The sequence below is a fragment of the Physella acuta genome, unplaced genomic scaffold (genome assembly GCF_028476545.2).
Source record: "Physella acuta isolate Inbredline_101_S28 unplaced genomic scaffold, ASM2847654v3 ptg000057l, whole genome shotgun sequence".
Lineage (NCBI taxonomy): Eukaryota > Metazoa > Mollusca > Gastropoda > Physidae > Physella > Physella acuta.
The window spans coordinates 167,501-191,030 of record NW_026731577.1 but is presented as its reverse complement, the minus strand read 5'-3'; the positions used below and the strand labels follow the sequence as shown (position 1 = coordinate 191,030).

General features: G+C 34.4%; 1 protein-coding gene across 8 annotated transcripts in view; it reads right to left on the bottom strand.

Annotated features, from left to right (window-relative positions):
- Nucleotides 1-2,025: 2,025 nt before the first annotated feature.
- The window catches only part of LOC131947527 (adenosine deaminase domain-containing protein 1), a 32,581-nt gene continuing 11,076 nt past the window's right edge, over nt 2,026-23,530 (bottom strand). For 5 of the 8 annotated variants that reach the window (XM_059308798.1, XM_059308801.1, XM_059308808.1 and 2 more), the window contains exons 2-13: nt 21,534-21,632; nt 20,002-20,150; nt 18,930-19,060; nt 18,421-18,535; nt 17,115-17,241; nt 15,919-16,099; nt 14,031-14,163; nt 12,618-12,779; nt 11,700-11,806; nt 9,755-9,934; nt 7,754-7,997; nt 2,026-5,577 (exon numbers count right to left, since the gene is read on the bottom strand). In XM_059308798.1, coding sequence (XP_059164781.1) covers nt 5,319-5,577; nt 7,754-7,997; nt 9,755-9,934; nt 11,700-11,806; nt 12,618-12,779; nt 14,031-14,163; nt 15,919-16,099; nt 17,115-17,241; nt 18,421-18,535; nt 18,930-19,060; nt 20,002-20,150; nt 21,534-21,617 — 1,872 coding nt within the window. In that variant the 5' untranslated portion in view covers nt 21,618-21,632 and the 3' untranslated portion in view covers nt 2,026-5,318. Of the gene's footprint in view, nt 5,578-7,753; nt 7,998-9,754; nt 9,935-11,699; nt 11,807-12,617; nt 12,780-14,030; nt 14,164-15,918; nt 16,100-17,114; nt 17,242-18,420; nt 18,536-18,929; nt 19,061-20,001; nt 20,151-21,533; nt 21,633-22,027; nt 22,066-22,322; nt 22,938-23,530 lie in introns of those variants that run through there. The other 3 variants (XM_059308820.1, XM_059308781.1, XM_059308773.1) reach the window with 3 other exon arrangements.

The window sequence follows — 23,530 nt, the reverse complement described above, 5'->3', positions numbered from 1 at the left end:
GCCTCTGGGGGGGGGGGGGGTGACACCATTAAGTGCCGCACCGGGTGACACCCGAACTCGCTACCCCACTGACTCTACTTCATATGCCCAATGGATCGCTCGGTCTAAAGAGGATTCTTTACTTCTTTAAATACACTAATAACAAAATGACAAACCGGAAAAGTTAATTAAATATAGACATTTTTAAATCAAAGCAATAAGTGACACATAACAGCACTGATCTTGTTAGCCCACTGGGATATTTCCACTTGTCAGGTTGGTAGCTTTAGTTAGTCGGTGAAGCAATTAGCGAGGTAGGCTACATTCTATAATATAGATGGTGTTGATTGAAGTATGAAACTAGTCAACATTCCTACAAGCTAAAAATGTCTTGTGCATTAAACGGTCTAAAATAAAAATTGAAACAACAATTAATTTATTTTTAAAATTATGTTTATCCTTAAGTGCTATAAAACAAATGTTGAATACCACGTTACACTAAATAAGAATACCACCGTCATAATATTCGTAGCCACCACCCCTACAAAAAATAGTCTAACTACAGTTAAAATAAAAATTAATTATTTTAAAAATAGTTTCTATCAAAATATTTTTTTTTTTTAAAAACAGCCACTTCGCACTTAATATCATAATATGAACTCTCCCCCCCCCCCCCCATTGGTATGAAATCGACCCCCCCCCCCCCAATCCACTCTTATCCTTGATGTGTGACATCTTTTATATACGAAACCTATACAAGTTAATTAAGCTGCAGTCACTGTTAGCAATCGTCCAAGATTGCTTCAAGGCTTATTGCTGCTGGCTGAGAAGAAACGCCTCTTTGTTAAGCCTTGAAACGTAATGACTGAAATATTTCACTTTAGATGTACAGTGTGTGCTTCTTCATGAATCGTGCTTGGTATTTCTCTACTATTATAAAGTTGAGTGATTGTTTAGGTGGTTCTTGATCTTCACCAGCTGTGTTTGATTATGGTGTTTTTTTTAATCTTCAGTAGCTGTGTTTGATGGTTGTGTATTTTGATCTTTAGTAGCTGTGTTGTACGGCGATGGTTATTTGATCTTTAGTATCTGTGTTTGATGGTTGTGTATTTTGATCTTTAGTAGCTGTGTTTGATGGTCGTATATTTTGATCTTTAGCAGCTGTGTTGTACAGCGATGGTTATTTGAATTTCAGTAGCCGGCTTTGTGTAGCAGTCTTTCATTTTTGGTAAGCTTCCCTCCTACTTCCCTTAAGGGGGAAGGATGTACTTATTTACAAAATATTGATTATAATTTATATTACTTATAATAACATGACAAAGCTCTGATCAAAGAATGAACTTAGGGGTTACACTCATACGGGGGTCAGATGGTGCGACGACACACTTTTGCATTATAAAAAAGCAATGTTAGAAAACGAGTTTCAGCCGTTATTTCGCGATTTCAAAAAACTATGTAAATAAATTGTAAAAATAATTTATTAAAATAATCTATGTTGACAGAGTTGAGACAAGACTTTGGAAAAAAATTTATGTTTTAAGAAAAATTCAACTGCAATTTTGAGGTGGGGGGGGGGGGGGGGGTGTAGGCTGAAGTTTTAGGGGGGGGGGTCTGACTTTTTGTGACGATGTGTGACGGAGGGGATGGGTGAGGTAAAAATCGTCCAAAAAAGCGTGACCTCATTTATGGATGACCCCCGTATAATAAAAAGCTGTCTGACAACTAATCTTCACAAAATGTTGACTGAGCTCTGATCAATGAATGACTAATAATAAAAGTTGATTGACCACTTATTCTCACAATATGTAGGCTGAGCTCTGATCAATGAATGACTTATAATAAAAGTTGATTGACCACTTATGTAGACTGAGCTCTGATAAGTAAAAAGTTGACTGAGCACTAAACTTCACATCACCTTGACTGAGCTCTGATCAAAGACTAACCTATGTTAAAAGTTTGATGGACCTCTACCAACCTACCCTTAAGTAAACCCAAGTACTCCCACATTACTGTGAACAGCAAAAGAATGAGGAAACCAATAGACAGTGGCTTTTCACAGGAACTGTTTTAATATGCATTTCATAATATAAAAAATCAAAATAAAACTGAAACAAAACATAAACAGAAGTATTTACAAGTCCATAAAGCATTTTTAAATGCTATTTTACCAAGTTACATTTTGACAGCTTTTATCAGAGAGAAAAAACTTGTCTAAAATAATATTGTGATGTTAAATAAAACAGATAATACTGGTATGTCAGGAAGTTGGTCTGTCTATTGCGGGAACCGCCACAATTCATCTACAAATGTTTTGACGAGCATAGTTTTTCCACCAGCATTTGGTCTACTGACAGTCAGATTACATTGGTTTAATTTCCACATTTTTTTACTGCTACTATCAATGAACCATTTCTTTAAGGACATGTAGGAAATGTTCAATATTTTTAAATTAAAATCTACAGCACAAGTTTAGCAGTGCACCGGATACCTTAAATTAATAACGCAAATGTAGTAGGTAACTCGTTCTAAAAAGGAATACTATTTTTTTAGTTTTATTATTTGACTAATAAAAAACTTTAAAACAGGAGCTAACAAAATGTTCTTACCTATTTATAGTCAAATGTTATTCTCAGGTCTAACCCTAACCCAGCTACAAATTCTGAGCCACTTTACCATTCCATACCGGGGTAGACTATGTTTCAGTAGACCAAATATCATGGTAGACCCAAATGTCATAGTAGACCAAATGTTGGTAAACCCAAAGTCAGTAGAATAAGTGTCATGGTACACAAACTGTTTGTAGGCAATTTTTTATAGACAAAATGTCATGGTAGACCCAAATGTCTTAGTAGACCAAATGTTGGTAAACCCAAAGTCAGTAGAATAAGTGTCATGGTACACAAACTGTTTGTAGGCAATTTTTTATAGAAAAAATGTCATGGTAGACCCAAATGTCTTAGCAGACCAAATGTTGGTAAACCAAAGTCAGTAGAATAAGTGTCATGGTACACAAACTGTTTGTAGGCAATTTTTTATAGACAAAATGTCATGGTAGACCCAAATGTCAGAAGAAGATAGACCCAACTTTGAGATAAACAAAAAGTCTAAAATATGTTGCTATTTATTGGTAGCATAGGCCAAGAAAGAGACTCATCAAGGTAATTAAGTTCTATTTTTAAAAAATTTTTAAAATGAAACCTCTTTAACACTGGAAAGAGTATTGAATATTAAAAGTTTTTACAATAATAAACAGAATGCGACTATACATCCAAGAAGCCAATATGTGACTATACACAACAAAATGAGTCAGCTTGCACATCAAACTATTTCAGTATTTGAGTCAGTGAAGGGGGTAGGGGGAGGGTAATAAAAAATGTCAAGTATGAGGTTTTAGCTTTTTCTAAATTTATATTAATATCTTAACACATTTGAAGTGGCTTTCTTGTGTTCTTTTTAAGTATTTTAATTGCCTTTTGAAAGTAGCTTACGATCTCATTGGTATACTTATGTTAAATAGTATGTCTACATGAAAAATGTATCAGATAGTAAACATCAAAATTAAAATTACTCAGACTAATAGTCTGATGACAGTACAAATATCACCATTGACATAAGTGTTAACAGTGCTTCAATACTGACTCATACAATCATAGAGAGTCACATATTTGCAGTAACTCATACAATCATAGAGGGTCACATATTTGCAATGACTCATACAATCATAGAGGGTCACATATTTGCAATGACTCATACAATCATAGAGAGTCCCATATTTGTAATGAGTGAAACAATCATAGATGGTCACATATTTGCAGTAACTCATACAATCATAGAGGGTCACATATTTGCAATGACTCATACAATCATAGAGGGTCACATATTTGCAATGACTCATACAATCAAAGAGGGTCACATATTTGCAATGACTCATACAATCATAGAGGGTCACATATTTGCAATGACTCATACAATCATAGAGAGTCCCATATTTGTAATGAGTGAAACAATCATAGATGGTCACATATTTGCAGTAACTCATACAATCATAGAGGGTCCCATATTTGTAATGAATGAAACAATCATAGAGGGTCCCATATTTGAAATGAATGAAACAATAGTCTTTCAGGGGGAAAAAATCTAACATTCTTGATCAATAAAATAACTTTTTTGACAACATATCTGTCATTCAGGCTATTTCCACAAGTGATCCAAACGACCTTTCATTACAGGTAAATGGAACACCCGAATCTGTTACAACCAAATTGTATTGCCTAAGTTTATTGAGAGATAAAACAAGTAATAATTGTTTATTTTTTAAATAAAAAATTCTAAATTAAAATTACCTTTTACTGTTTTCAATTTTTTCAATTACATAAAGTAATTTATTTTTTAAAAATTACAACATTTATATTACTGACTGTTAAAGTATCAACATATTTTAAAAAATAAAACCTATTTGCTAAACCAGCAATAACTGCTAGTGGTGTGGTCAACAGAATTAATAATAAGCATAAACAAATTTAACACATACATAAAATGTATGTATTACGTGGTCATACACTGTGGTAATAATTAGACCAAAAGAAACATAAAACAAAACCTGTAAACTGATAAAATAAGTGACTTTTCTTTAAAAAAAAACATTAATTCAAACAACAAACACTGGTAATTAACATCAATATATTGCTTATTTAGATTTTGTTCAGTAAGTTGTGTTTCATTTATTGAACTTGTTCAGTTTTGGTGGTGCATGAATCTAATACGTGGTTATTTATTGTCATAATAATTAGATTAAAAAACTTAAAACAAAAAAACTGTAAACTGATGAAATAAGTGATTTTTCTTTAAAAAAAAAACATCAATTCAAACAAACACTGGTAACTAACATCAAACAATATATTGCTTGTTTAGCTTATGTGCTTCATTTATGAACATGTTAAGTTATGGTGGTGTAACGTGGTCATATACTGTGGTAATAATCAGACCAAAAAAACTTAACTTAAAAACTGTAAACTGATGAAGTGATTTTTCCTAAAAAAAATAAACCATCAATTCAAACAACAAACACCGGTAATTAACAACAATATATTGCTTATTTAGATTTTTAGTGCAGTTATGTTTCATTTATTGAATATGTTAAGTTCTGGTGGTGCATGAATCTATTACATGGTACTATACTGTGGTAATAATCAGACCGAAAAAACTGAACTTAAAACAGAAATTGTAAACTGAATAAATAAATAATTTTTCTTTTTAAAAAAGCATCAACTCAAACAACAAACACAGGTAATTAAAATCAAGATATTGCTTATTTAGATTTTGTTCAGTGAAGTTGTGTTTCATTTATTGAACATGTTCAGTTCTGGTGGTGCATGAATCCATTTACCAATACCAATGTCTTGACAGTGTTTGAAAAAAACAGTTTTAGCTTGTTGGTAAGAGGTTGCCATGGATTTGATTTCATAAGGACTCTTGTTGACAAAACTGGGCACCATCTTGTGCTGTGGGTTGGCGGTGCACAGGTCTTTAAACCACTTCAGGTGCAGCCCAGCCTTGCAGTGACGGCTGACCAGGGTTGCTGATACACGAAATGGTGACCTAAACAAGGAGGAAGATGATTTTAGAGTGCTTCTAGAATCTGTTTGGGAACAGGGGTTTAAAAATAGGGTTTTATTTTAAAGTGCTTCTAGCCTCGGTTTAGGAACAGGGGTTTAAAAATGTGTTTTTTAAAATCATTATTATGTGAAAACTTGGTGTGGCAGATAAAATACACTTACAGTCATGGAATAAGTGTTGAGTATAGTTGGTGTAGAAGCATTATAAATACATAAAATTTTTAATGAGTTTTCTTGTAATAATAAGCAGAAGTCTGTCTGTTATGCGTACAATGTTAGCAGTTTAAGAAATTTTACACCAGATATAAAACGTTTGCAGTCTAAGAAAGTTTACACAAGGTATACAATGTTTGCAGTCTAAGAAAGTTTACACCAGGTATACAATGTTTGCAGTCTAAGAAAGTTTACACCAGGTATACACTGTTTGTAGTCTAAGAAAGTTTACACCAGGTATACAATGCTTACAGTCTAAGAAAGTTTACACCAGGTATACAATGTTTGCAGTCTAAGAAAGTTTACACCAGGTATACAATGTTTGCAGCCTAAGAAAGTTTACACCAGGTATACAATGTTTGCAGTCTAAGAAAGTTTACACCAGGTATACACTGTTTGTAGTCTAAGAAAGTTTACACCAGGTATACAATACTTACAGTCTAAGAAAGTTTAAAGGGAAATGATTTATATGCTTTTAAAGCTTTTGCATTGTAGAGATTAATTAAAGTAGAGATGACAATATTTGAGTGAATCAAATTTCATTTCAAGTGTATTCATTTATGAAAAACTATTGACATGGAAAATTGAAAATTCTCACATATTCAATGTTTTAAGTTCATCCTTACAATTAAATTATAACGTTATAATGAACGTTACCTTTTTACTTTCTCGTATATACGAAGTATAGAGAAAGTCTTGTAATCGTGCAAAAAAAAAAAAATTGAGATTTTTGCAAATCTCGACGTTTTACATCTCACTGATACGGAAAAACATAATTTTGCAATCTTGTCCGTATGTCTGTGTGTGTGTGTGTGTCTGTGTGTAAACACGATAACTTGAGTACCGTTACAGCTAGGTTGATGAAATTTCATACATAAGTATTTTATCAAAATCGTAGATCCGTATCAACTTTTGAGCGATTTCCGATAACCGGAAGTGGTACTTTTTCTACTTTGAATTTTTCAAAAGCCTATAACTTGAGTACTATTTCAGATAGATAAATGAAATTTGATATGTAAGTAAAAGATCTAATTCTCTACCTTGTGTCAAATTTTGAGTAATTTCTGTTGACCGGAAGTAGTTATTTACACTATTTCCGATTTCTTAAAAAACGCATGTAAATTTATAAAGTACTAATAATATTGCGCACTATTATGCACATCTTTATTTAGCGTTCACTTGGTGTGCATTTCTTTTTTCTACGAGATTATATTCTATTTTAAAAAATTTGAGTAATTAAAATGGATTAAAAATCATGTCTAGAAGTCTATATCCCGAGTTGCCATCCCCCGTAGTGTTATCTATATATATAATTCTCTTCTGGGAGACGCTAGAAAACAAGCTGTAAAACGCACTCCCTACCACCCCCACCCCTACATAGTCTGGTGAGCTGTGTTCACTTGAAATGTTTACAAGCAGAGCCAGGTTTAGTGACGGCTATTAGGGGCAGATAATTTAGTTTGAAACGATTTTAAACGTAGGGGGGTTACTAAGTGGAGTTTACTTTAACGGAGGGGGGGGGAGGGGGGGGGGTGGTATCGTCCTTAACGAGCTACTTATAATGTTTTAAAGAAATATTTTCAGTGGCAGCGTTGGTACTGTCGAATTCACAAATTATGAATTACTGAAAAGTAGAAAAACAACAACTAAATAGCGGCGTATGTTATGCCGCGGGCCGGCTCGTATTAGAATATTCGAGAAAGTTTAGGGGAGATCACTCCCGGTTTATTTTTTAACCTGGCAGTCCATTGTGCAGTTCAAGTACAGTCGACCTGTTTGTGTGACCTCACCTAATGAGGGCTAGTGCGCAAAGCAGGCTTTACTTTCCCTGACATGAGTCAGATCCCCATCTTAGCTGACTAGGCTAAAGTGCATCCTATGCGCTCTATCATCCAACCATGCCATCCCATACAATATTATACCCAAAAGTTAAGAAGGCAACTTACGAAGGATCACTGCGGCCTTTCAGTCCATCTGTAATCTCTACCGCTCGGTCATGACGATTCCAATTCAGCGACAAGGCACTCTGACTCTCTCCCTGGACAAAGTGGGTTCTTGGAGTTGATGGGCTGAAGGCAAGGCATGGGTGGTTTATTGTGTAGGGTGGTGGCAAGTCATCTTGCATTTCATTGTAGAGTCTGCAGCAAACAGCTCTGGACAAGTGACCATGGTCATTCAGTTTATTGTAGCCTGAAAAATAACAGTCATGTAAGTAAGTAAAGTAACCCTTAAAAACTTGGCGGCCCATGGGGCAGATAGAGTTGAGTTCACCTCTTTCTTTGACCTCAGCATTTATATAGGTGGTGTAATTGTCACTATGCCCAGATGCATTTACTTTCCCAAATATGTAAGTCATGTTCCTGTCAGAGCAGGATGGGCTCAAAGTCCTACACTCAAGCCCCAAATCTGAACTCAAGATTTTGGGTTAACATTCATACGCTCTGACCTTGACATCCCATGGAATATAAGTTGGAAAAAATCAATGAATTGAGCAGGGAAAATGTGTAAGATATAAATGTTATCCTGGGTTGCTTGGGAAGACATTCACCTACTGATTTTTTCCATCAAACATCAATCACAGATAAGCCTGGAAGTTGTTGAAATGTTTATAGAACTGTTGAACTTTTAATCTTTTTAAGTGTTTATCAGTACAACTATACACTTACCACATTATTTAAACTAGTTTAGATCCAATAATATACATCAAAACCCCTTTTTAATCACAGGTCCACCACAATATATCTATGAATGACATACACCATTTTAGATCTACAGAATTTGATATAACATGGCATTGTTGGTTGGAGAGCACACGATTGCTAACCAAAATTCCACAGTTTCAAACCCCCAGGCAGATGAGGATTGTTAGCTAGGGACAGCAACCCTTCTAGGAGAGAAAACTAAATCAAACAACTGCTGACGTCGGTATGGTCAAGTCGGTAAAGCTCATGGTTGTTAAACCAAAAAGTGTCAAGTTCAAACCCCATGGCAGATGAGACTCGACAGCTGGGGACAGCCACTCTTCTAGAAGAGACAACTCCAAATTCAAACAACTGTTGCCTTGTAGTTTGTTCTTGGTTGGCCAAAGCTATGGGAACAAATCCAAAAGGAAAAGCAGGCTGAAATTGGAGTCAACAGCCTATATGGTGCATAACCAGTTGACACCTATACTTTATTGCAGGGGTCTCCAAACTTTTCAGTCCGAGGGCCGCATTAACTATCAAATTTCAGTTCGGGGGCCAGTTTCTTCCAAACATGTCTTTGATTTTTCTGGGCAAAGTTCATCAGCCATCAGCAACAAAAAAAATTTTCCGTGGACAAAAAGATCTCTGCGGGCCGGATGAGAGGACTACGCGGGCCACATCCAGGCCCTGTGGGCCGTAGTATGGAGACCCCTGCTTTATTGTGTTGGAGCGAATCTCTTCCAACACTAATATTAAGAAAAAGAAACAACTGCTGCCTTGTAGTTTGTTCTTAGTTGGACAACGGCTGTGGAAGAAAATCCAGAGAGAAAAGCAAGCTGAAATGGGAGTCAACAGCGTACATGGTGCATAACCAGTTGACATGTAATACTTAATGTGTTGGAGGGAATCCCAACACTAAAATTAAGAACAAAGAAGAAGAAACAACAGTTTCTTGTAATTTGTTCTTGGAAGGACAAAGGTAATGGAAGCATATACAGAAAAACAGATGGGCACAGACATCACTGTAGCTTACTATAGGACTAATATCCCATTGTGACTGTTTTTCATGTATGTTTCAACGTATAGACTCTCTCAATGTAGTAATGTGTGACTAAAATATCTTTTTGATAGGGTATGAGTTTTTGCACACAGACCAAAAAAGCTGTTTCTCTGGTTCAAAAGGTTAATCAAAAACAAGCCAATGTAATGCTGTAAACAGCTGTTGATGTTTTTAAATATAAGTTTAGATAAAAGAATACTAACCTAGTGAGATGGAGGTGATGTAAACAGGATCGATAAAATGAGACAAGGCTGCCCCCTGCAGACCTAGAACATTCCATCGGAGTAGCTTGTCGGAGGAGGACATGACCCACATCTCATTGGTCTTAAGGACATCATTCAAGGACTTGAAATCTGGCATCTGGGATGTCCTCTCTAGCATCCCTGAAACATTGGATGAGATGGCGGTCTAAATCTTAGGTGGGCAATAATTGGTCCTTATCAATAAGCCATTTAGTTCCAGAGTCCACTCAGCTCTGAAGGTTACTGTGATTAAGTATGTATTATATATAATCTATATTCTAAATACTGCTATTATTAACACTGCAACTATTAAACTTGTGAAGGAGGTCGGGAACACTCTTATTTTCCACAGACACTAACGATATTAACAACTTAGTTCATGAAATAGCATTTACTTTATTATCACACACTTATAGATCTATTACACAATATCAAAACACGTCCTTTTTCTATAATGTCTAACCCCCAACTGTCTTCACTGCTGCGTCCTACGTCATCGGTAACATTGTCGCGTCATGCTCACGACACAAATATTTTATTAAACACGCGCACAATACTCTCGCACCAAATCGTCTACCGTCAAGTTTATACTGTCCTAAGTAACCTCTACTAGTCTAGTCTAATTCTATCTATCTCCGCCATGACAGTTAACTGACTCAATTTAGAGTGTCGTCTAAGATTTTAAACTTTGTTATTGTTCAAGATGACTTAAACAATTAAAACCTGCAGTTATTTACCTTTAACTTTATACCAATTATAATTATCAAACATAATCGGTAGGCTTGAAAATGAGTTTTGAAAAAAACAAATTTTTTTTAAATGGCTGTGATTCTATAACTGTTAGATTTTAAGGAGTGTTGTTGTGTTGCGATTGACTGCTCAGCACAAATGTTTTGTTTGCTGGAGTTCTTCCAATTCAAATACGCAGCGGGCTAAATGGCAGGCTTTGTGTTGGCTGCCTTTACAATTAAGTTATTATTTTCAGGTGTTTGTTTTTTCAGGGTCAGGTATATTTTTAATGATTAAAATTAGTTTATTACCGTAAGACATTTCCCAAAATAAGTTTTGGGAATGTCAATAAATGATTTTTATGCAACAAGACGATAGTTTATACAATATCTTCCATTACACTGTACTCAACGAAACTAAAAAAAATACTGATGATTGCATAGCAAATACTCAACATTCCTTATTATAATCTAATCAGTATTGTTGTAGAATTTGCTTGTTAAAACTAATTACACAATATAGTTTTAATATGGCCGCTCAAATTTGTAAAAACAAAAAGGTTAATTGGTCTTTTCTGGCAGACATCATTACCAAGGCAACAGCGACAACCTAATGTTAAGGAAAGTAAAGGCGGCTGGGCATAGTGCTGAACAGACTATCACTACATATTTTGGGGTCACAGAATCAGGTGAACTCTACTTCCATGGCCTGTCAGGTTCAAAAGGAAACTTTTCTTTACTATTTACACATTCACATTACCAGTCATACATAACGATAATTGAAGTTTAAATGGTAATGGTTTTACAGTTAGGGCTAGATATGGAGCTGAAGTATTGTTTCCCCACCCATTGTATACTACTACATCTCAACATCTACAGAATATACTTTATATATATTGCTGATATTTATATATCACTGATTGCATACTAAAGCAATATTAAAAATATTCTCCTGCAGTCACAATAAGCTAGTGTAATTGTTTTCCCCACACATTGTATACTACTACATCTCAACATCTACAGAATATTTTTCATATATATCACAGATATATATCACTGATTGCATACTAAAGCAATAACATTAACAATATTCTCCTGCAGTCACAATACGCTAGTACAATATCACTAACTCTCTCGTCCACAACCTTGCTTTAAGCTAGCCAAACACTCCATCTTACTGTGTTCATTTTTACACATAAGTGCTCCATGTATTTCATCAGTAAAGGTAGGGTGATGAGCCCCAAGCTTGATTTCAGCTTTGACCTCTGGGGTGAAAGTTGAAGGACTGAAAATAAAAAGATGCAAATTCTTGTTTTAAGAAATAACTTACAGAAGTTCACCATATTACCCGGTTCATCAGTTTAGGGAATATTTAGATATGTTGTCAGAGTCTGAGGTGGAGGAGGTTCGGACTTTTGTGATGATATGTGATGAGGGAGGGAGTAGTATCAAAAATTGAATTTTGGCAAATATTTTATGTTTTTAAAAGACATTTTTGTGTTAATTCAAATACAAATATATCACAAATGTTAACAAAACAGCAAGAGGCTGAAGTGTAATGTCATTTTAGGGGGGAGGTGGTAAAACTTTTTCTGAAGATATGGAGAATGATGGGTAGGTAAAAACCATCAGAGAAAGCAAGTTGTCAAATATAGATGACTACGTATTTGTTTTAATAATAACTATAATACTATTATCCATATTTTTTTATTAAGCTGAAGTAATCAATTTCCTTAATAATCAAGGAAAAAAAGTTTTAATTCAGATTAATATTTTAAAAATTATACTAAAAGTATTAGGTAAAAAGTATTACTGTGGCTAATTTGTTTTAAAAAGTTATTTTAAAAACATGAAAGCAAAAATCACAGATATTAATTTCTAGAACATGATCATAACAGCCTAGTTTTACAAACTTTTGTCTTTAATACAATGAAGTAGGCTTGGTTTAGAGAATTTGTATCTCATTTGAAGGTGGTGATCAATGTAATATTTTACACGGGATAGGGTATAAGATTAAATAAATCTAATTTTATGTTAACCTGATGGACATTAATAATAATTTTTAAAAAACTACAGACAAGAAATTAAAAGTTTACCAGTGAATAAATTCTTTATAATCTCCGTCTGGTGGGTGGCTGAGGTACAGATGGAACATGAAGCCTTTCTTCAACTTTAACCTTGTAGGGTCAGAAGCTGACCTTTCAAATATGGACTGAGCTTTGTTCCCATAGCATGACAGCATCTCATGAGCCAGAAACCTAATATATTGGAGTAGAGCAAATATAAAATACAAAACTGTGCTAAGGAAATCAAAAGATAGTTAACTTTTTGAAAATATAATAATATATAACAATCAAATACAACAAAAAGCACTAAACATTTCTACGTTAAAAATAAACAAGTTAATTAAAAAGTCTAGTGACAATTTTAGCGCAATTTCCTTATGTACGCGTCATCACGTTCAATAGATGCGTCATCACGTTCCATGGCTGTGCCATCACGTTCAGTAGGCGCGCAATGGTTTTTAGTCATATAACTCTATTGTTTTTAAAAAATGTGAAAAAATGATTAGGCCTAGCGAAAAAAAACCTTGTAATTGTAACTCCCTATCACTCTCATATAAATTATAAATAAATTAATAGGGTACAAAAATAACGTTTGAATTAATAAGTAAATAAGTAATTAAAAAAATACTTTCGAACCTCAGCGCTTTGCGCTAAAAACCTACAAGACGCTCAGTTTAAATTAAAACTAGGCCTACAAGACGCTCAGCTTAAAATATATTAAAAAAATTTTTGTGACCGAACGAAAGGATATTTTTGAAAACTTTCTTCGGCAATATTGGTTTAAATTATGGCAGGAATCGATTGGTAAATGTTTCAAGTCGCTAAGTGGTCTGGTTGCCGAGATATGGAGCAAAAAGTGCATTTGTTCGAGGTTTTTTGGCTTTTCCAGGAAATCCATGAAAGAAACCAGGAATTTTTTTGGCCTATGTTCATCCTCGTAACTTGCTTAACATAATTGCTTTTGGAACTAGTCCTCGATATTGCTTCGTTGAGGAGGAGATACGACTTAAAGCTGCGGACACACATTCATCCATCCATTCATCCATCCAGAAATGACGGGTTAATAAACGCAATTCTCCAGAATGGAAATTGCGCTAAAAATATTGCCTTGGTATATGTCAATTTGAAGTCAGTTATATAAATAATTGCCTAACAATAAATATTGGCTTTTATTTTTAATTTTACTATGTGTGTGGGGGGTTAAAAAAAACTTGTCAAACTAAATTCAACTGAAGACTGGTAAATAATTGCATTTCAGCTTTTAAAAAATTCTTTAAGTGCTGAATGATTTTTTGTTATGTCAATTCTATCAACTCAATGAGAAGACTTGAACAAAAAAATAGAAAAAAAATTATTCTGTTTTAGTTGTATTCATGAACAGGATCAGAGAGTTGTAAAAACAATTTACATTTTCAAAACTAAAACTTTCTGGAATGAACCAACCTTTTAAAAGCTCTTCTAGCGGTGGTCAGGCAGGAACTATCTAGCAAACAGCGGCCATCTAAGGTCAAAGACTCCACAGCAATGCTGCTGTTGCCAGTGCCGCAAGCTACAATGGTTCCTTCACCTTTAAACTCTGAAACAATAGCAAGACAAAATGTCACACCATAACAACGTAAAACTTAGGTAGAAACAAATACAATGCTAACATTACATTACAAAGGGAAGGGCGTGGTCATGTGGACAAGCACACTGTTGCTAACCCAAAAGCCATGAGATTAATTCTAGGCTTTGAAACCACATAGTTCTGAGAGATATTTGACTTGATTCAGGGGATAGAGAGTGCAGTTGGGCACATACTGATAATCCATTTATATCTCAAGATCAAATAAACAAATGAACGTTGCTTCAACTGCCCAAGTTAATTTACTTAATGTACTTTTACAGGACTATATTTCTGTTTAAGCCGTGAAGCAAACTGTTTTAATCATTTTAAGAAACTGTTAGCGAACCCATCCTTCACGTTGCTGCCCGATGATGCAGTACTTTAAGAGGATTATATCTGCACATTACCAATCAAGTACTTTTAGACACATGACCCTGTTATTTATATGGATCACAGTTGTTGGGATGCGATTTGTCCACGTTACCGTCCAGACGTCCCAGGGCGTGCTATATAAAAGCCTTGAGTGTACGTTAGTCACCTTCCATAATAGTGAGGTAGAATACGCCTGACAACAGCTGAGGTGTCAGGGACATAGTGTGGCACTATCAGGAGAATAAACGAGTATTCTCATCAACTCTCCAAATTTTCAAGGCACTTGGATGAACAATGTCAAACAACATCTGACTTTTTTAATATACCGTGTACTGAATTTTTTTTATATCCTGTATACAGGGAAAAATTGCATTGCACCCTACTGGGAAGCTCCTTCTTTATATTTTTTCCATCAGAAATCTCTCCATGAGTATTTTTAACAATTTCCTAAAGTTTCAAGGCGATCGGATGAAAGGTGTAGTAACACATAAAGGACAGACATATTTTCATTTTGATATATATAGATGAAATAAAGATAACTAATAGTTAATTTATAAATTAAAAAAAGATGAGCCTATATAAAGCCCACTACTGAACTGCAATGTCACATGCATACATACTTCTTCAAGTTTGGTGAATGAAGTAATTATTTATTTTTTATCATGGTACAAAATTTCCCCCAGTATTTTTAGCCAGCCTCTATAAAGCTCATGTTGCAGGAGTCTCATTGTTAAAAATAAATTATAATGACAGAGATAGTGGAAAGTAATGGGGAAAATTACGGGAGAAAACATGGATTGACTTAGTTTAGTGCACCCCAAATGCAATTTTACTACTACAAAAACTACAGAATTTCTTTTTAAATATAGATACTTGACCTTTTCCTTTAATCTCAGTTAGAATTAGCAAAAACTAATTATTTTATATACATTCTGTTAGAATCAAAAGAAAAAAAACTAGAGATTTTCCAGAAATTTTAATCTGTAAATGCACTTTTCTAAATTCCATTCATTGTTACATTTTCCAGATTGTGCACACAATTCTGTAAAAAAATGTAAATATGCTAACAAAAATATAATCATGAATTGTATCTTAATTATAACAAACTTTTTACATCAAATCATTTTGCAGACTTAAACATCTAAGCAATTCAGTTAAATGCAATTCTTTGGTATTTTAAACCTGCTATTTTGTGAATACAGCTAATGTAAATATAATATTATTTAAAATATTTAAAAAACGCTGTTCTACCAATATCATGACCTAGAATTTAAATCTGCAAATCAACTGAGTTTTTTAAGAGTAAAAGAATAAAAATTAATAGTTACAATTGAATACAAAAACTCAACCAACCAGATATGGAGTCATTAGACATGAATATACAAGCCAAATGATGTTCAACAGCATGGAGTTCTGGGGGTAAAGTACTTAAAACTTCATAGAGGGCCTCCAGGGCTATTTTTTCCCTGGAATAAGCCAAGTTGGGACTAGGAAGACGTACTCCGTTGGCTGAGGCTTCAGGCTGAAGCTCTATCTGTTGATCAGATTCATAAAAGTAGAATTAAATAAGTGTCTTTGAGATATACTGTTTTGTCACCCAATTTACATACATCTAATATATAACATTGAACTAGACATTTGAAATAAAAAAGTAATATAAATTCAGCCTGATTATATATGATAACCAAATTTTATTTTAAAGTATTTTTAATAGTAACATCTAGCTTGTCATTTGTTGTTTTTACATTAGTTTTAATATTATTCATAGTCTGACAGCCCAATAATCTTTATTAGGTTGGGCCTACTTAAGATTTTTTTAAAAACTTAGCATTATTTAAAAACTAAAATTTCTGAATATGTCTCTTTTTGTTTTAGACTTGCACTCATTACATTTTTCTAAAATTGGAAGAGATTTAAATTCTTTATGTTTTTCAATGCAAGAATGATTATTAAAAATTAAAGGCATGTTTTTGATATAGGCAGAATTGATATACACTTTATTGTGGAATTTAAAAAAAAATGTTGAAGTTTGAGTTAGGAAGTTGTAATGGCATCTGTCAAGTTTTATGTGAGAGACCAGATCATGATTGTTGGCAAGGAGCAAAGAGGTTTTTTTGACTTCTGAGTAAGCTTCCGCTTTGAAAAAAATTGAAGCTACAAAAAGAAGAAATTTAAAAAAGGTATGTAATAAATTGTGCAAATGCAGTGGACTTATAAAAGAACTTTTTACTTTGAGCCTGCATTTCTGTTGACTTTTGAACAACTGACTTTTTTGTTGTATCACTTTTGAAATACTAACCATAAGCCACAATTACTTGTGTGCTCTAGGTTTCCGATTCTGGTAATTTTTGCTCTTGAAATAATTTATTTAAAATTTTTTGTCTTTCTTCTTTACAAACCTTACTATAATGATAAAAAAACCAAGTTGTTATTACTTTTTTTCACACACTGTCAAGCTCCTTAAAATATCAATAACCTAAAATATCAAAGTGATTCAAAAAACACTTAAGTTTTTATGATTGCATGTTTAGAGATTACTTGAATGTTACCTCTGATACATTTCCTTTAAGTAGCTGAAGTGCTTTTCTGTGGGCAATAATTATTGCTTCCTCCCTGTCGGCACTGGTCTCTCTGATTGGATCAAACCCTGATATAACCAAGGTGCAGGTATATTTTCTGTAAATAATATATCAAATTTGACTGATGCATGAAAAAAGTAGCATTTTTTAAACATTTAAGTAAAACAATAGATCATCTTATAATTCTATCTTTTAAACTCGTAAAAAATAATAACAGCAGAAGCATTTTTTTTTCCATTTTTTACTCTATTTTGATAGGAAAATTTTTCTTTTAGTTTAGATAAGTTGAAACAGTTTAAAAACAAGTGAAGTGTAACAGAGTATAGTGTTGGTTATTTAAATGAAGCACTTTCATCTAATGGTGTCCACCCATATGGTGACATTTAGCATCTATTTATGGGGAAGGTGTGATCTAACAGCCAGATGCAGCTTGCCAACCCAAACCTCCCAAGTTTGATACCACAGGTTGTAGCCCCTCAACAATACTGTCCATCCTATTCAAGTAATTTGGTTGTGATGCAGTGGAAGGGGGGGGGTTGAGCAATTGTCTGACTGAAACTTATGAGTCTAGCAGCTGACACTGTGTGTGTCTGTGAGAGAGAAATGCTGGATTCTTTTTCTCCCCATTGTGGTCTATCTGGCTACTGAACATTGCTCAAGCTTGTTTAGCCCACCATATAAGACAGACAGCATCTGGTAATGTAATGTTGAAAAGCACTGTTTGAAAAGGACGATCTTACCACTAAACAGGGCATTCAAAAATATACAGAATTAATTTATGAGATTGAAGATTCCTTAATAGAAAAATTATAAATTACGTGTCAGTTTGCAATAAAAAGGTTCATTATGTGATGCTATTTTGTATGAAAAATGCATGATCTAGTAATGTCATACTCACTGATCTGGGTATGCTGCTGCTATATTGTGTGAAAAATGCTAGATCTAGTGATGTCATACTCACTGATCTGGGTATGCTGCTGCTATATTGTGTGAAAAATGCTAGATCTAGTAATGTCATACTCCCTGATCTGGGTATGCTGCTGCTATATTGTGTGAAAAATGCTAGATCTAGTAATGTCATACTCACTGATCTGGTTATGCTACTGCTATATTGTGTGAAAAATGCTAGATCTAGTAATGTCATACTCACTGATCTGGTTATGCTACTGCTATATTGTTTGAAAAATGCTAGATCTAGTAATGTCATACTCACTGATCTGGTTATGCTGCTGCTATATTGTGTGAAAAATGCTAGATCTAGTAAAGTCATACTTACTGATCTGGTTCCAGACTCATGTCTTTGATATAACGCAGCCCTTTCCGTTCACAGATATCACTTAAGGTTCGCACCTCTATAAACCTGTTATCATCCAGATCAACACTAAGGGGAACTGCCATAAGGGATGGTCAACAACACAATTATTAAAACAGAGTTAGAATAACTGGGATTAAGTTTTTTTGTTATAAATGGAACTGCGTGGCCTAAGTGATAGAGCGCTAGGCTGCTTAACCTCAAAGTCTCGAGTTCGAATTCGGGTCCAAGTCAGTGGAACGTCCCTAAGTACACCCAGCGCTGATAGGTACCTAACTCATGTTACTGAAAGTAAAGGCAGCTGGGCAAAGTGCACACCTTCCCTTCATATACCGAGGTCTAGCAACAAATGAACTCTACTTCATCTGCCAAATGGATCATTAGGTCTAAAGAGGATTCTTTTGTAGCTAAAAACTCACTTAAATTTAAACAGAGTAGCGTAAATATGATTGTGGATTGAACTGTTAACATACCTGGTGTGTAATCATCAAGCCCAACTAAAGCTCGAAATGCCAGCTTAGAGGCTTCATTTTTGGCTTCTTTCTTATTTGTTCCCACTCCTTGTGGGTACGCTAAGCCATCTATTATGGCTCTGCAACCAAAACTGCAACAGATTTAAAACAAGCCATCAATATATTTTTAAGTAATGTGAGACAGCCTGGTTTTCCAATGGAAGACTGTCTACTGCACTGCCATGTCTTCATAAAACCCTTCTCTAACCCCATCCCACCCTAGCTGACAGTCAATCATACAGGGGCACAGTGCAAAGGAGGGAGGGGCAAAGATAAAGTTAGAAGGAGAACATCAAGGATTGGTATTTCTTACATTAAAAGCTGCAGGGGGGTCAGTGAAAGAAGGTAGGCATTATGAAAAATTGTTGTAACCCTACAATGCTCCCAGGGTTATGGGATAGATAAATATAGTTACAGTCCATGAAAGTTAGTAGGAACTGGTGTTCTCGTAGTAGCGAGGATTGGGTTTAACACCAGGGAGGAATTGTTATTACTTGTATGATGCATACTGGGTTAAAGAAGGGTTCTATAAGTTCTTGTAGGAATAAATCTTTAAATTTACGAGCAGAGAAATTTAGTACTGATTTTGATGTGGAAATAATTAAAGAAGGGTTCTATAAGTTCTTGTAGGAATGAATCTTTAAATTTACGAGCAGAGAAATTACTGATTTTGATGTGGAAATAATTAGAAGTAAAATTAGGTGTTAATGTAACAATTATATGTCTTTGCAGTGTTGTATTGGAATACACATGGTCATTTTGTTGTATGAAGTATACAAGAGGCTATTTTTGATTGTTGAGTAAATGTGAGTAGTCACACAGACTTAAGAAAAGGTTGAGATCCCCTTTTCTTCATTTATTATTAACCCTTAAAGCGTGTACCACATGGCCTTACGCGTTATAAATTATGTAACAGCAAAGCTTTAAGGGTTAAGATTAATTCCTACCACCACACAAGCTAAAATTTACACTTCCTTAAAAATACACTAACATGCCAAAATATTGATTTATTCTTGACAAAATTTATACTTACTTGCCATATACTGCATTCCTCTGTTTAAGATCAACTGGCTCATCTTTGAAGGTCAAGGGAATTTTATTTTTCTGGCAGTATTCATGCAAAACCATTGATGGATTCTTCTTGCCTTTACAAAAGTCGTCAATAAGGATATCATCTTCAGTCTGAAGACAAATGAAAATTAAAGTTTTATAACGAACTGTATCAGCTTGTGGTTTTGAAGCAAAAAAATGTAACCCGAACAAGGCTTCAAAAAAGATATTTTATAATTGCATGAAATTTCAGCTTAGTCTGAATAAAACAGTGAGTACTTAAAGACTTAAAATATTTACTTTAAGCCCAGATCAGCACCTGGCGATAAAAACTTTTTTTCACACCTGAGTGTGTACCGTGAACCCGTTAATCAGGATACTTAACTGTTGTTAAATTGTCAAATATCAAGCAACTGTTAGTACTGAATCATGTTATCTCCACTCAAACTATTAAATTTACTAATCTTAAAAATAAATTTTAATGACTAATTTACTAAGTAGATACAATTTCTTTTTAGATATTCTTACATTTTCTTTAGAGACCTAAGTATCTATAACAAAATTGCTGCATTACATTAAAAGCGGGTCAAGATTGTGTGACAAGATTTGCCACAAATAAAAAAGACAAACATTTTGAATTAAATAAAAGCTTATTTTTTAAATAGTTTAACTTGGTACATAATGTATTTTAGTAGTCCCATTTATATAACAAATACATGATGAAGCTCTGTTAAATTGTATGTAAAAGCTGTCTGAAATGGAGCACTAGATCAACAATTAGCATTATCAACTAAGATCATACAACTAAGATGATCATATAACCACAAGGGCTATAGCTAAACAGCTGTGACAATTACAGAAGAGAGCTGAATCATCCCATGATGCCTCATCAGCACAGATTGGGTTTAACACTGGGGAGGACTTGTTATCACTTGTGTGATGCATGATGGGTTAAACAAGGGTTCCATAACCTCATATGGTGGATTTAAGGTGTGTGAAGGGTTCAAAAATAGTTGGTTCTTTAACCACCTTGTTTGATCATCTTTGAGCATGATATGATGGGTTCAAATATAGTTTGTACAACTTGGTGGTTTTTGAGCATGATATGATGGGTTCAAAAATAGTTGGTTCACTACCTCATTTGATGATTTTTGAGCATGATATGATGGGTTCAAAAATAGTTTGTACAACTTGGTGGTTTTTGGGCATGATATGATGGGTTCAAAAATAGTTTGTACAACTTGGTGGTTTTTGGGCATGATATGATGGGTTCAAAAATAGTTTGTACAACTTGGTGGTTTTTGGGCATGATATGATGGGTTCAAAAATAGTTGGTTCACTACCTCATTTGATGATTTTTGAGCATGATATGATGGGTTCAAAAATGGTTCTATAACCACCTTGTTTGGTGGTTTTTGGGCATGATATGATGGGTTCAAAAATAGCAGCTTCACTCAATTCTATTGTTGTTGGAGCATATAAGTGCTATACTGGGCTCTAAAATAGTTGACCAACCTCTATTTGGGGTCGTGGGGGCATCTCAAAATCATCCGGTCTGGCATTCAGGCCAGGAATGTATGACTGTTTCTTCCGAGACATTTTCCTGCAAACACCCTGTAGATAAATTGGAAGAATGTATTTAAATATTGGTGGACCTTTTAAAGAAATTTTATCCCAAAAGATGGTGCCAAATAAATTTTCTTTCTTTGAAAGCCAAATTCAACTGATGGGTCAGGTTTTTGCACATTGGTGTGTACATCTTGTAATGGAATTATGTTCCTTCATAAAATGCGTCATTCAATGTTTCTATCCATAACCCCCCCCCCCCCCCCCTCCAACCCAACATTTTTGGTTAAAATTAAACACTGAACTTAAAAGCAATAAGACTGGAATTGAAACTTGAATGTTAAAAATTAGAAATCATCAAATACAAGGTGATACACAATGTAAAAACTTCACTGGTATCACTTAGAATATATTGAAACATCTGAATCTTAAACTATACTTACATTAATTCTCACTCATATTGTTATTAAAAAGAAAACAATACAGGAAAGAAGAAAATTACTTTTTCCACAGTTCAAAAATACTAAAAATATTAACAACTTTTTACAAAACAATATATAAAAAACTGAATTATTTAGTAGTTCAACAAAACAAAAAAATAATCATTTTAAAGCAAACATAAGCAACAGTATGAACTTTTTACAAAAAAAATATACAAAATATTTAAGTTTGCTTGACTAAAAACCTTTAAATGTTAAAACACAAAAGTTATTGCTTCAAAGATTTTTCTAAGCAGTACTTTATTATTTTACTTTCATGTCACATTATAAGATGCAACAAACGTTTCAGTATTTTTTTTTATAATGACATCATTTTTTTTAAAAAAATAATGTCTTTAAGCAGAAGTTAGTTCCATTATTTCATACGGCTGCTGACTCAAAAAAAATTTCTGTAAACAATTGTGAGTAGCTCGTTTGAAGCTTCATGATGTCATAATCAGAGCCTACTAGTCATGGGAAACATAACACATCTTGTTTATACTAAATTATATCCTTGTGATAGTAGCTTTGCCCCGGCAGGTATGTTCATGAACAGGCAGACGATCAGGAAGGAAAGTCCGGCCACATTTGTGACAGGGCAAGTACTGAGCTTGCGCTGCTTGGAATGCAGCCTCGTTGATGGCGTCCAGATTGTATGTGCCCGTCTTGCTGCCACTTATCCCCTGCTGGGCCTCCTCTAGGATCTGTGGCTTCACCGGGACAGGTCTGCGGGATTTGGGGGGGAGCTGATCATTTTCAAATTTCCATTTTGCCAGACACTGTTTCTCATGTATACCGATAGATGCTGTCCCATATTCTCGCCCACATATATAACATACTATAGTAGGGGGTCGACGACCAACGGCGGGGGCATCTGAACAGTAAGCGAAATATTATTAATCATGACTCATGTCATAGCGTAGATATAAAGAATTAGACGACTAGTAGAGGTTACAAAGGACGGTGCGAACTTGACTGTAGACGATTTGGTGCGAGAGTATTGTGCGCATGTTGAATACAATATTTGTGGCGCGAATGTGACGTGAGCATGACACGACAATGTACCAATGACGTAAACCGCGGCAGTAACGTGAGTTGGGGGTTAGTAATGGTAGGAGACGGATGTATTCTTTGATATTGTGCAAATAAGTGTGTATTAATAAAGTTAGTGTTCTTTTCATAAACGAAGTGGTTGACGTTGTTAATTAGTGTCTGCGGAACATAAGAGTGATTCCCGTCCTACTCACAAGTATAATAGTTGTCGTATGAATAGTAGCAGATCAGAATATAGAAAAGATATAGAAAAGATATAATTATATAATATATTTGAAACCCCCCATCACATATTGGTGGAGCAGCGGGTTTGTGGAACTGTCTCTACCGAAGATGAAGATTCATTGAGTGACGTATATTTTGTAAATTTGTCTACACAGATGATAAACTTTTGTGGACAGTCTTTATCGAAGA